At 34.2% G+C, this 13532-nt stretch overlaps 1 protein-coding gene across 1 annotated transcript; it reads right to left on the bottom strand.

Moving 5' to 3' along the window:
* Positions 1-25: 25 nt before the first annotated feature.
* Positions 26-7718, bottom strand: LOC143594340 (sucrose synthase 7-like). Its single transcript, XM_077073674.1, has 14 exons — positions 7408-7718; positions 7167-7299; positions 4495-4649; positions 4146-4338; positions 3533-3651; positions 3241-3457; positions 3062-3157; positions 2677-2850; positions 2339-2455; positions 2087-2253; positions 1788-2012; positions 1112-1678; positions 475-613; positions 26-387 (listed from the first exon to the last, which is right to left on the bottom strand). Exons 1-14 carry the CDS (start codon positions 7482-7484, stop codon positions 100-102), a joined length of 2667 nt encoding a protein of 888 aa, XP_076929789.1. The 5' UTR covers positions 7485-7718; the 3' UTR covers positions 26-99.
* Between the last annotated feature and the right edge of the window lie 5814 nt (positions 7719-13532).

Genomic DNA, 13532 nt, shown 5'->3' with positions numbered 1-13532 from the left:
GAAAAGAATAATAAGTTTCATACTTGGTTTTAACTATAATCATGAATTTGTGTTTTATTTATGAATATGAATATTTATTATTCCAGTTACATATTTGCTCTATTTGAAATACGTATACAAGCTCTTAGATGCATATGCAACGATTAACACGGAAACAAGAACAAGAAAAGGTTTTCTTGCATTGTTTATTATAGTTGACCTGTCTTGTAAGTATCGTGTCTGTTGGCCCAGCTTGGTCAACTCCATCTGTGGCAGTCGGGGTTCTCTTGCTGCCAACCCTTCTTGCACCGACTCTTGAGGTTCTGCAAGTGGTTCGTTTACTGGTTCGGTTTTAACCGGGTCTTGAAGTTTAGGAGTGACAAAATCAGGGCTTTCGATTGTTTTGGCCTGTAAAAACCGAAAGTGTTTAGGAAGACGTATGAACACTATTAACGCATAGGTGCGGTCAACGTGGAGTGTCGGAAAATAACTCACCAGTTTCTTGAATTGTAAGTTATACAAGATGTCAATGTATCGCTGCTTCGCTTGCTTATTCTCTTTGTTTAGTTGCCTCCAGAAACCGTACATAGATCCCATGTTTAATGCTTTGTTGGCATACATCTTCCATGTGTAGCTGAAAAATGAATATTGTTAGCTCAATTCAAAGATAAAGCTGAACCATTTAGATCCATCCAGCTATTGGTTGTTTTTCTTGTACTTACAGTTTCGGTCCGGTTTTGTCCAAATAAACACCACTAGGGCCTAGTTATGATCACCCTTTTCACGACTCGACTGGACTGGACCAACCAGGAACACGGCATTGAACCAGTTCAGTTAAGCCTGTTTAACCGTTTTCTATCTGAACCGGCCGGCTTTTGGTCGTATTGAGACCAGTAGACCGGACCAGTGTGAGTGGTCGGACCAGCTTTCTTATTTTTTTAGTTTTCCAATTTTTTTTACTCGAGACTCCGTATTTTATTTATTTACGTCTTAATCTTTTATTAAAATTGCAAATTAAAAAAAAAAAATTTAAAGTATTTTCATAAAATTGCTCAACCTGCCCTACCAGTGAACTGGTAAGGCGATCGGTTCGTTGTTCAGTCTGGTTTTGAAAACATTAGTTATAACTTACCACTCGTAGATACGTTGTAGTCCATCTCGCGACACTCGGTCCCAGTACTCAGCATCGAGTTTGCATTTGGCAAAGAAATCAGCAATCTTGTTGCTCGATTCATCTCCGTTATTGGGATTGATATGAAACCCAGAAACCCCGTCAACAACGATCTCTGCGGGCCCGCCTTGGTTGGTTGCGAAAGTCGGAAGGCCACAGTTCATGGCCTCAATAACCGTGAGCCCAAAAGCTTCATACAATGCAGGCTGCACAAAGGCCCCTTTCGTGTCAGCAATACATCGATACAATTCTCCATTGCGGGCCCTATCGTTTTGAGCCGCTACCCATCTCATCTGACCCTTGAGTTTGTATTTCTCTATTAGTTCATGCATTTTCTTGATTTCCGCCATCTCTTCTCGGTCTTTAGATTTTGATGGGTCGAAGAACCCTGCGACAACAACCAAGTTTACTAGACTTCTGAGTCGGCTGTTCTTCCCATACCACTCGGTTAATCCCGTTATGTTCTTCACTGTATCGAGCCTTGCCATTGAGAATATTATCGGCTTGGTTATATCCGCCAGATATCCCCTATTCGACAAACAAAAGGAACGGGTCAACACAACATTTTAACGATGTGCATGAGACCGAAAACCAAATAGACTAGGTTTTCAAAAACTAAAATACCGAATAATCTTACATATGCTCGTCATTCTCTTGTTCCTTGAAAAGTAGTTCTTTGATTGCGGGATGAAAAGACTTTAACCGTTTCTCATTCTCCGTGTAAGGAAAATAAACCGATTGTTCTGCACCCGGTGAAGCAATGTTGAACTTTGGATCGAACACATTGATTCCCGACACAACTCTACTTAGTCCAGGCATACTAAACGCTTCATGGGTCTCATACTGACCGGGCCTTTGCTTACTGTACTCGAACAAAAACGATCAGAGATTTATTCAATGTTCCTACAATCTAATCTTGGGTTTTAAACATCTAACCTTCCCACAATTTCTTGATAGGTGCTTGTGATTATGAAATCTGCAGCATTCATTGAGATCAAATCCGCGGTAAATTGACACGAAAAATGATACTTTTTTTCAAAGGTTTTCCAGCTAACATCGGAATTCTCGTACTTGGTTTTCTCTAACGCATGTGCAATCGTTCCCTGAGGTCATGACAAAAAACTGTGACTCGAAGAACTTAATATATAACGGTGTATAAGAAATTCAAATTGTAGAATTTTATAAAACCTGTGTTACTCCAAACTTCTTGGCCATAAGCGATGCCACAATGTTCCCATCTGTGTAGTTTCCAAGTATAAGATCTGGTTTACACTCCATCACCTCTAGGATTTTAGATGCAGCATCCTAATGAACATATCAAAGTTCGACCCAATTTAAACAACCCATCAGTGATAACAATATTGCAATATTATTGAAGTTTAGTTATGCTAATCCCACGAGCCAGTTAGGTTTTAAGTTAACTAAACGCTAATAACTTATTATTATTAGTAACTTAGCCCGTTGGCTTAACATAACTAAACTCTAATAATATCCTAATAAACGAATCCCGAGTGCATGGGGCTTGCCTGAGAGAATCTTTCAAGATACGGGTAGATGTCAAACCGCGAAACCCATTGAGGGACAATGCCTTTTGAGGTTCTGAAAGGAACCCGAAGGATGTGTGAATGACTCGTGTTCAAGATTGGTTCCATCTCCTCGTTACATTTTGTTCCTCGTGCATCGGGAATGAGTCGACTCACCTGCAGATTTGTGGTCATTTGAATTATATCAAAACTTATAAAATCACTATTCATGAATCTTGAACCTATTGGTATCAATTGTGTCAGGTTAACTACACAGATTGAACATGCCAACTGAACACATCCGGTTGATAAAACATGCCACCCTGAACATGACACGCATATAAACATATGCCAACCGATTTACTTATGTCGCGTTGGGAATACATACCACAAGAATCCGAGGCTTTGCATTCAGCCCTTGCTGTTTTATTCTTAGCAAGATCTCCTCCTCTAGTGCTTTCACTTGATCAAGAATGTAAACAACCTGTCCAACAATTAAAACTGATGTTTTAATCATGTCCGTTTTGGCGTTGGTCAAGGCTGCATTTGGCCATATAAATGACTCACCTGGCCTCCGGTATCCGGTAATCCAAGAACATCAGATTGTCCAAAGTAACCATGAATAGAAAATATAACAACATTGAATATGACCGGAAGCCTGCTAAAGAACGATTCCATGTTAATCGGATCGGGAGCTTGAAGAATCTCTGAAAGCATTTTCATTGTTTCCCCAACTCTTTCAGCAGTATCCCCCCATCCTTTCTCAAATCCCCATTCTTTGAGCCTATGATTTGCATTAGCATTTGTTGTCAGTTGTCAAATTTATAATGTTGTTAAGAAAAGACTGTTTATAGATTACTTGGGGTGCAAGGTACTATATTGCTCCTCTTTCAGGTGTGCAGATAAGTAGACATCCGCAACAATCAACGCTTTTTGTAGCTTTGAAACTGTGTCTAATGTCTCATTGATCATAAGCTTCTGCAAAAGAAAACCATGTTCATATGCATCCGTATGGGTCAGGTCAAAATAGGTAGTTCTTTATACGGGTTGACGCGTTTGAACAAACATGAGAGTTGTTTAAAACTAGTTACTTTTATTTATACGATAGATATAAAACATTACCAGAAACAACCATCTTCTATATCTAATAAATAACCATTGTGTCACGTGCCACAATTCTATTAGCCAAGATTTATTCTTGCTTCTCTTATTTAATATTTATAGTAATAATAAAACATAATATAGTAAATATATTAAACTAAATATAGTAATTTATGTTAGATATTTTCACTTCAAAAGTATTAAATTGTTGGCCACTAACCTACAAGTAATTTCGGTTATATCTTATCTTAAATGTCTTTTTATATTTTTTAATTCTTTATTACTGACCACTTTAATACTTTTTATTTATATAGCCCTTATAACACAGGGATTTCTTACATATTAATTCCATATATGATTATGATGTTTACCTCTCCATGATAATTTAGAGCTAGCAAGTGATCAAGTAACGGCTTTGCATTGTCTAGATCGCCACTGATTCTAGAAGTCATGAACTTTGAAATGTATCCAAGTCCATTGCCGATAGACGAAGGGAGGATAAGGCGTGGTGTGCCTATATCAAATGCTCCGAAATCAAGTTCAAGGGCATTTTCGTCCTTTGCCCTGCTTATGAAACTCTTTTTAGTACGTATTGATCATTAAAAGAACAATATGCATTTAAGGTATTATATTATATTATATATCCAATATGTGCCACAATATATTTCACGCAGATGGTAACTTTTGAACAATATATATGGTTGTAATACGACGCCGTACCATTCTTGATCGTAGATGGATTCCTTAAACTTCAAGTATTGTGAAGGTGTAAGAGGGTCAACAGTGACGTCATCAGCGTTAACCTTAAAATACGCCCATTGTCCTGGATTCACCCTCAACCCTAAAACAACATACGGTGGAATCACAACCGCATCCTGCATCCATATTCACCACATATATCATCAAATAATAATGATAATAATAATAGCACAACTTATTTGATGTAAGTAATGAGGTTTGTGATTGGTCTAAATTTCTTGCACAACCCGAAAATCGACACGACCTAAAGATGTCGAAGTTCCAATTTATATTCAAAACAACTAATTTGGACTTTTAACTCGATATAGAATCCCATGATTTAATTAGGCATTCCGAATGGCGTGAATGCTTACTATACTTCTATCGTTGCAACTGTGGTGAGCATGGAGTAGTGAGTTGGCTCTAATCACCAAACAACATGTGATTAGACATTAGATAAAATAGATGTTTGAACGGCGTGACATCCAGTATTGATACAAACAGTTTAAATAAGGTTCATGCGCCATAGTTGTTAAGGAACATAAGCAATAAATAATTCAAGAAATTACATTCGTATAGGAATTAGTTATTTTTAATATTCTAATTCACTCTACGTTTTATGTATGTCTTTTCCAATTTTATTAGTAATTCATCTTAGCAGTTAATTTTGTTTTCGTTAATTTTAAGTTGATTTCAACCCCGCCCATTTTCAATTTATTTTGTTTAAGTAATTATATCTGCATTTTAAACGTGTTTGTTAGAATTAGTTAATCTGTATTTCTATGGACACGAACCTTACATTCATTCATATAATTTATATTGTAAGTGTAAGTACTTTTTTTTTTGGATTCGACACCCATCAACTGTTTAGCCCATTTATTTTTTATTTTATTTTTTAAAATTTGTTACGTCGCCGTCATCGTCATTGTACTCAGTAAATCGCATCAATAGCAAAGCTATGGTAGGGTCTGAGAAGGGTAAAATGTAAACATGCTTAACTCTACCCCGAAGGAATAGAGTGGCTGTTTTCCCGTTAGATCCCCGGCTCGATAGTAGTTTGCATCAAGCTTTAGACATAAGGCACATAGCACCCAACCATCGGGACACCGGCCGATTGGTGCATGTACCCTTGTCTTTCGGATATCAATGCCACCACATGATGCATGATTAACCTTCCTCTACTTTTAACGTTATTTTTACAAAATCAGTAAAATAATATCAAAATTAGTGCAATTTCACTTTTTCTCCCCCCTGCTCAAGGCCCACACATATATGCAATATAGCGCACACCACAAGTAAAGTGTTTTAAAATTTGTTACGTAATAAATTAAATTGGTTGGGTATCTTTTTTACAAGTTTAAAACTAAAAATGAAATCGGCATAATATTTTCATAATTAAAATACAAGTTTTTATATAAATTAGTATTGTCTAGTATAAAAATGTAGTTATAATAGAAAATATACTTTTTGTAGGAATGATAAGAAGTAATCTTGTCTATTGATTTTGAATATGGATGGTTGAGATTAGTTTAGGGGAAATCAAGTGTGAACACAAGGTAAAGGACATAAAAGAAATAACACATTTGACTTTCTCTCTCCACATGCAAGGCACATGCCAAATTCCCCCATCATTTTAAAACGTACATAACTTTTTTTTTACGACTTTTTTATTGAAAAACAAATTCACTATAATAACAAGTGTCTTTTTATCTTTTATATGACTACCATATTGTAATATAAAAATTTTTAAAAAAATTAGTGGGTTTTCTACAAATTGTGTTTTACCGAATTGTGTTTTACAAAATTGTGTTATACAATAGTATTTTTTATTGTGTTTTTTCCATTGTGTTATTTACATTGTGTCATACAATTGTGTTTTTTATTGTGTTTTTAACATTGTGTTTTTTTTTCATAGTGTATTTTTCCATTGTGTTTTTTCGGACTTTTCCGGCGAGGTTGTGGCAGTGGGTGACGATTGTGGTGGCGGTGGGCGGTGGAGTGGTGGTGGTTGTAAGAGATGAGTGAAGATGTAATTGGGTTTTTGAAATTAATTTAAGTGGGTTTTGATATTAAAGTATTAGACTAAAATACCCTCCTTCCTAGTCTTTTTAGGAAAATCAAACTTTTTATTTGAACATAACCCTAAAAATGTATATTAAAAGTATCAATAGGTAACATGTGAAAACGATTAGAAAAATAATAATTATAAAAAAATGGGTTAAAGTGTTCGAGTCAGATACGTGTGTTGTGTTTGGTGTGTCTTAAATTGGTTGAGTAGCTTGTGCCAAAGTTTAAAACTGAAATTGAAATTGACATAGTATTTATTATAATTAAATTGTAAATTTGCGTATAAATTAGTATTTTTCTTATTTATTATTTTTTTTTGTAAAAATGTAGATTTAAAGTATCAATAATTAATATGTGAAAACAATTAAAAATAAAAAACTTTCGGGTTAAACAGGCCGCCATGTTAATGACCAGCCCGAGAATGCGGGTCGTGTTCGGGTTCATGCGTCTTACATAATTTTCGGATTCGGATTCTTATCAAATTTCTAGGTTCGTGTTGGGTTGGACCCGCAAACATGACCCGCTTAACACCCCTAGTCCAAATCTTATTTATTTACTTATTTTTTATTTTATTAAATAATAATAACCTGCGAGTAACTCAGGATTTGTCCCAGTGTACCCTCCAAAACCTTAGCTCTTTCAAGCTTGTCTTCAATGGTTTTTTCAATTATGGATATCAATTCTTGGGGCTTAACAAATCTTTTTCCACGTGATGTAAAGCTATATATGAAAGTAAAACATTAATATATAATAATTTGGATTTAAAGTGATTAATATAACCAAAAAATGAACTTCAATGTTTTTATTACACAGTAGTTTGTGACATACCGCTTAAAGCATCTCCTGGCATGGTACCGGTTTTGCTTCAATGCATCGGCCAAACTCACTGCTATTCCAAAATCCATGAAATACTTGTCGAAATGAAGGAATGACAACTCAAGTGAGTTGATTGATTTGCGGTTTAATAAGATGGGCTTTTAATATATGTTCCGTTTTTATATCGAAAATGGTTATCAAGATAAGATGATAACGAGTACCGCCCAAAAACTAGTTTTATAGAGAACTTGCAACATAAAACTTTGATGACAAGATTAGAGATAATTTGTGAGGAGAGAAAGAACATTCTTTGGTCAAGTATGTGGGCCAAACAAACATTTGACTTGTGTTCAGGAAAGGAATATGTGAATTTGCAGAAAATCAAATCTTGTTGCTTTATCAATTTGTTGAAAATCATTTAAAGGAAGAAAAGTATTATATTATATGTTAAGATTGAAAATTAAATAGGTAACATAAAAAATATATATATAAATATAGGGTGAGTATCTTAAGAGAATTTTCTAAAATTGAGAACTTCAATAACCATTTTGGACTGAAAGAAATCATTCAAAAAAATATTAAAAAAGTTATAAAAAAGAAACGAAAATTTTGAAAAAGTAAGAAAACCAAAACGTGTATCTAGCATCCCGGTTTCATAAAAAAATATATCAGTTTCGCTAAATTATATATATATATATATATATATATATATATATATATATATAGGGTAAGGATCCTAAGAGAACCATTGGCAAATTGAGAACTTTAAGAATCATTTTGGACCACTAAAAAAACCCTCTAAAAAAATATTAAAAAAATTATAAAACAAACAAAACCGAAAATTTTAAAAAAGTAAAAAAACCAAAATTATTATATTTCATTCCGGTTTCATTAAAAAAAAACCGAATTTTTTTTCTTTTTAATTCGTATTATACCTATACACATATGTATACTTTCATTTAATCTCTAGTTACGTAATATATACATATGTACATTATCATTTACCTTAAATTATACATATGTGTATAGGAAAAAACATGTGTGTACATATGATACATATATGTATAATAAAAAAAACCGATTTTTTTTCCTTTTTAATTCGTATTATACCTATACACATATGTATACTTTCATTTAATCTCTAGTTATGTAATGTACACATATGTACATTATCATTTACCTTAAATTATACACATGTGTATAGGAAAAAAACATGTGTGTACATATATGTACATATTATACATATATGTATATGTATAATTTAGCTAAACCGAGAATTTTTTTTTATTTTTATTTTAGAAACCGGGATGATAAATAAGAACTTTGGTTTTTTTACTTTTTTTTATTTTTGTGTTTTTTTTTGTTTTATGATTTTTTTTATTTTTAGATTTTTTGTGGTCCAAAATGGTTCTAATAGTTCTTAATTCCCAAAAAGTTCTTACATGATCCTGATCCTATATATATATATATATTATCATTTAATCCCCAGTTACATAATATACACATACGCATATTATCATGTATCTTAATTGTACACATGTGTATATAAATAGCATGTATATATACATATATGCATATGCGTGTTAACTTTTTTTAAAAATTTCGTTTTTTAAATGCTTTTAAGGGTGGTCCAAAATGGTTCTCAAAAGGGAGTGAGGTCAAGAGATAACTCACCTTAAAAAAACTAAAGAACTAATAAAGAAATATTTTTTACCCTTTTTGTATAAATATTTTATAATTTTTTTTTTCGTTCAGCTTTCTTATATATTACTATTATTCACCAGAGAAAAATAAAAATAGAAAAAAAATAAAAATTGTATAAAAATATAGATTTAGTGCACATATACAATAATGTGTATTTCATGTAAGCAATTGTGTTGTATTGCATATTGTTAGTACACGGTTTTCCGTCTTGACCTTTATTTAAGTATTATTATATTAGAATTAATTGCAAAATGTATTTTGGTAAATGTAAGACCCATTCGTTATCTAATGTAAGGCACATTCGTTAAGAGTCTTAACAAATGTGACTCATTCGCAAATGTATCGTTATTCGTTAAGAGTCTTAACGAATGAGAAGAACGAATGAGGTTATTCGTTAGTAGTTAACTTATGTGTAACGAATGAAAGTGTTCATTCGTTAGGTTCTTTAATGTATTGTAACGAATGAGAGTTCATTCGGTAAGTCTGTTTAACGAATGAACCTCATTCCTATATACACCATGTAATCTTATTCTAAAGTAACGAAGTTTATTATTTTGAATTCGAGCCTTGTTATGCTGTCCTAATCTCTTTGTACAATCTACATCTTCGTTTAGTAGATCTAATCGTATTGAATCCTAACGAATCAATCTCCGTATCACAGAACTAGATCCGTATCATGAACATTATGGTTCCTTAATTGGTATCAGAGCCATGTGTTCAGATCGTTGATTGATTCCCGTGGTTAATTGTATCGATATTGCAATTAATTGATTGATTTCATCAGCAATTAGTTGTTAATAGTATTCCGGCTGTAACGTAATATGAACTTGAACAATTGAATAGTGTGTGAGTCTAATTGATTGTATAATTTTTTTTATATTCAAGATTGGCATTCATTAAACGTCTTTCATTGTATACTGGATTGAGGATTAGTTACGAGCATTTGTTGATCAATTTAGACCAAATTAATTGTGTTTTGAGTGTGTGAATTGACTGATTTGGTGAATTGAAGTAATGGCGGGAATAGTGTGTTTGAGTTTGAGGTATTGAACGGATTGGATTTGGTTTGGTTTGTGGTTTCGAACGTGTTTGGATAGATTCGGATTGAGTTTGGGAGTGTTTTGGTGTTGATTTTAGTGGAATTGGTTAGGATTTGGGAATAGTTTGTGAATCTGGACATGTTTGGGAAGTATGAATGCTCACTTGTTAGCTTGAATGTTCATTCGTGTGAACAGTAAACCTTTCATTCGTTAAACAATTGTAAATGAATTTGTACAGTGATGCTAGACTGTCATTATCTAGTAAAAAACGATAATAATCAGTGTCCTAATCACCTAAGCAAGCTAGGGTAAGTAGGGTGTCGAACCACGAGGAGTATGTGGTCAGTGCAACGTGAAACCGATTCCTAACATTATGAAGTAAACTATCAAAAGTGCTGATCACAAACAAGTAACTTAAGCAAAGATTCAAGAAATAAACAAAACAAATCACACCCAGGAATCCAAGTAAGCAATTAACAGTATTCTCATGCAAGCTAACAGATTAATTATCTTAAGTCAACTAAAGATTGATTAACGAGCTAAACTGTAGGCATCCACAATCGCTAACACACGACACTGGTTATCAAACGGTCCCTGCCAGTGTGACTCAACTAAGGGCAATTGTATGCTTTCTTGCAATTAACTAGTTAACACAACCCTACGAGCAATTATTATAGCAACCGAAAAACTAATCGTTCTGATTGACAAAAACCTAACCGACTGAATGCACGAACATACTAAACATCAATACTCATAGATTATATTAACAAGAAGATAATTACAATTAGTTGTTTTAGTACATGAGAGAAATATTGAAAGATTACAAACTATACATCCCGGGTATGACTAGAAGGAACTAGCTGCGATTCGTCATCTCTCGGTCTTCGATTTTGATGATATGGAACATGGATATGGCCTAGAGATGAATGGGAATGATGGTTTTCTCCTCTTGCTGCTCTGAAAATTGCCTGGAACTGCCTAATGACGATTAGGATCGTCAAAACGTAATATAATCAAAGACCTATCTTTCCCGTCTATGGGACCCATCGCGTATCGCGATGGGTATCCCTCCTGGTCCATCGCGTAGCGCGATGGACCAAAAGTCAACTTTTTTTTAATAATTTCATAGGCATCTCTTATCGCGATGCCCTTTCTTCACACCCCATCGCATAGCGCGATGGGTGGCTTCACCAGCTGAATCATTTTTTGTTCTCATTTCGCGTGCTGGACATCCCGGGTCTTCATCCTATGCTCGTTCAGGTCCAAATTAATCACTCTAAGCATATGTGACTTGAAAGACAATAAACACGTATGAAATTCAAAAGTTCCTAAGATAAACGATTAAAACAAATAAATTAACAAACCAAACTATATACAGATAGACCAAACATCACATCCCCACACTTATCTTTTGCTTGCCCTCAAGCAAAACTCTAAAGCAAACATTAACCTCCATCATAAGTCAATCAATTATCACCATTAATAATAATAAGGTTTAAGGTCATACTTAGTTTCCCAGAAATACAGTTAATGCTACAATAAAATTCTAGAACTGCCCAAACAGGTGTAATTTGTTTCCAGTTGAGGCATACATGTTCATACCCCTCACACTATCAACACTCCTCTAGGCTTAATATCTGGATTAGCAAAAGATGTGCCGGTATATGTCTCTGCCCTCAAATACCAAATACGAGTTACAACTTAATTTGCTTGCAGGCCAGTCTTATCTCCACCCATTACCCACCGGTTGCATAAAGACTCGGACTAAAGGTTTTGCTGTGGCTTAGGTTTGGGTGCGGATTAGGCATATTTAGTGACTAAGGTGGATGAAATCCAGTTACACAACCCAATAAACAGACAAACTTAAATACAAACGAACTATTCTGTACTACAAAATGCTATTTACAACTGAATACATTACTGATAAATTCTTTTTGGCTTTTTGCTGATTTTTTTACATCAACACAAAATACAGATAAATAATTGCAACTCTGACGTTCACATATTTACTGTTGGGACTTATATTTTAGACCGACACATCGAATTATTATTATTATGGATGAAAAATATGTTAATATTTTTGGTCTCAAACAAAGGTGAATGGCTTGAAGGCCAAGACATGCTAGGGTAGTATAAATAGATCTACTTGTTTATTTATCTAGCATGAGAGTGGGTGTACATTGAATTTTATGTGAGAATTAGGGTTTTATCCTGAGAGAGAGAGAGAGAGAGAGAGTCTCCGCCTCCGGGATGAGCTCTCCCAGGGTGGTTGATATTTCTTGTGTATGTATGCGTGTATGTATGATTACTCTTTGTGATAATCTTCTGACTAATGAATCATACTACCATATCTTTATGTTTGTGTTTCGATTGCATATATGTGTTCATCCAATTTATTGATTATTGTTAATCCAATCAAGCTCTCTCCCAAACACCACTCATCCGTCCAAACACCTTTCAAGAGCGAATAAGATTGCGATTCGATTCTAGCTCAAATTCGAGCACCACCCCATCGTTATTACCGACTATTCATGCTTCCGCACCAGTGCTCATGTCCTATCAGTTGGTATCAAAGATGAGGTTACCGAATCGTTCAGACTAACTGTTGAATATGATTAATCTCGCTCTTGAATCCACCGTGGACGTTAAACGATGATGTTCGTTGAAAATTTTGTTTAGGGTTATGAAATTATTTGATTATTTGGATAAAATTTATATGGATTGATGTTTGGGTTGATGACTCATTCGGAAATTCAGCATCATTTTCATGTTTATTTGGTCATTTTGGTCCAGATCTGATGTAACAGTGTTTTTGGCTCGTTTTGGGGCAAAACTGTTCATGTGATGATTTTCATATTTGTAAAGGCTGTTGATAAATTGAAGATAGAATGTTTATTTCGAGATGACTTGGATATTGCTACAACGATTAATTTCAGATTATGAAGCTATTTTCTCTATCTAAAAGTTTGGGTTTTATGTGCTCATACTTGTTTATGATATGAGTACGCTGCTCGAACAGTAAAGAGTATATTGAAATACATTGCTGCTGGTACAATTTATTATGAAGTATGTATTAGCCACGAATGAATAGGTACCAGAGGCAATCTCATCATTGCTTGTAGCAATAGATGCAAAGTGAATATTCAAGCAGGTTCTACATTGGAAAATCAGTTATTGATGATACAGAAAAGAAGTTTGGATGTCTCGAGCATATAAGATTCGTCTCGAGTATATAAAATGACTAAGTGTTGCTTTGAGAACAAGATGTGTTTATCCCGAAGACAGTTTTCTCTCAAGCACAGCTTATCTCGAGCACGTCAAGTTTTTTCTTTGAGCACATTTATGTCTCGAGCATAGCTTATCTCTAGTACATTTTGTCTCGAGCATATCATG

Source organism: Bidens hawaiensis, unplaced genomic scaffold (genome assembly GCF_021521415.1).
Source record: "Bidens hawaiensis isolate Kalapana, Puna unplaced genomic scaffold, B.hawaiensis_p1.1 tig00001692_1, whole genome shotgun sequence".
NCBI classification, from domain to species: domain Eukaryota; kingdom Viridiplantae; phylum Streptophyta; class Magnoliopsida; order Asterales; family Asteraceae; genus Bidens; species Bidens hawaiensis.
The sequence above is the reverse complement of the archived record's forward strand: the minus strand, read 5'-3'. Positions and strand labels throughout refer to the sequence as shown.

Excerpts from the sequence above, each read along its gene's own strand:
- LOC143594340 (XM_077073674.1), bottom strand. The coding sequence starts at position 7,484 with ATGGATTTTGGAATAGCAGTGAGTTTGGCCGATGCATTGAAGCAAAAC. Across the intron at positions 4,650-7,166 it reads AAATCCTGAGTTACTCGCAG|GATGCGGTTGTGATTCCACC; the intron begins GTTATTATTATT and ends ATATGGATGCAG. Across the intron at positions 1,679-1,787 it reads CAAGAGAATGACGAGCATAT|GGGATATCTGGCGGATATAA; the intron begins GTAAGATTATTC and ends TTTGTCGAATAG.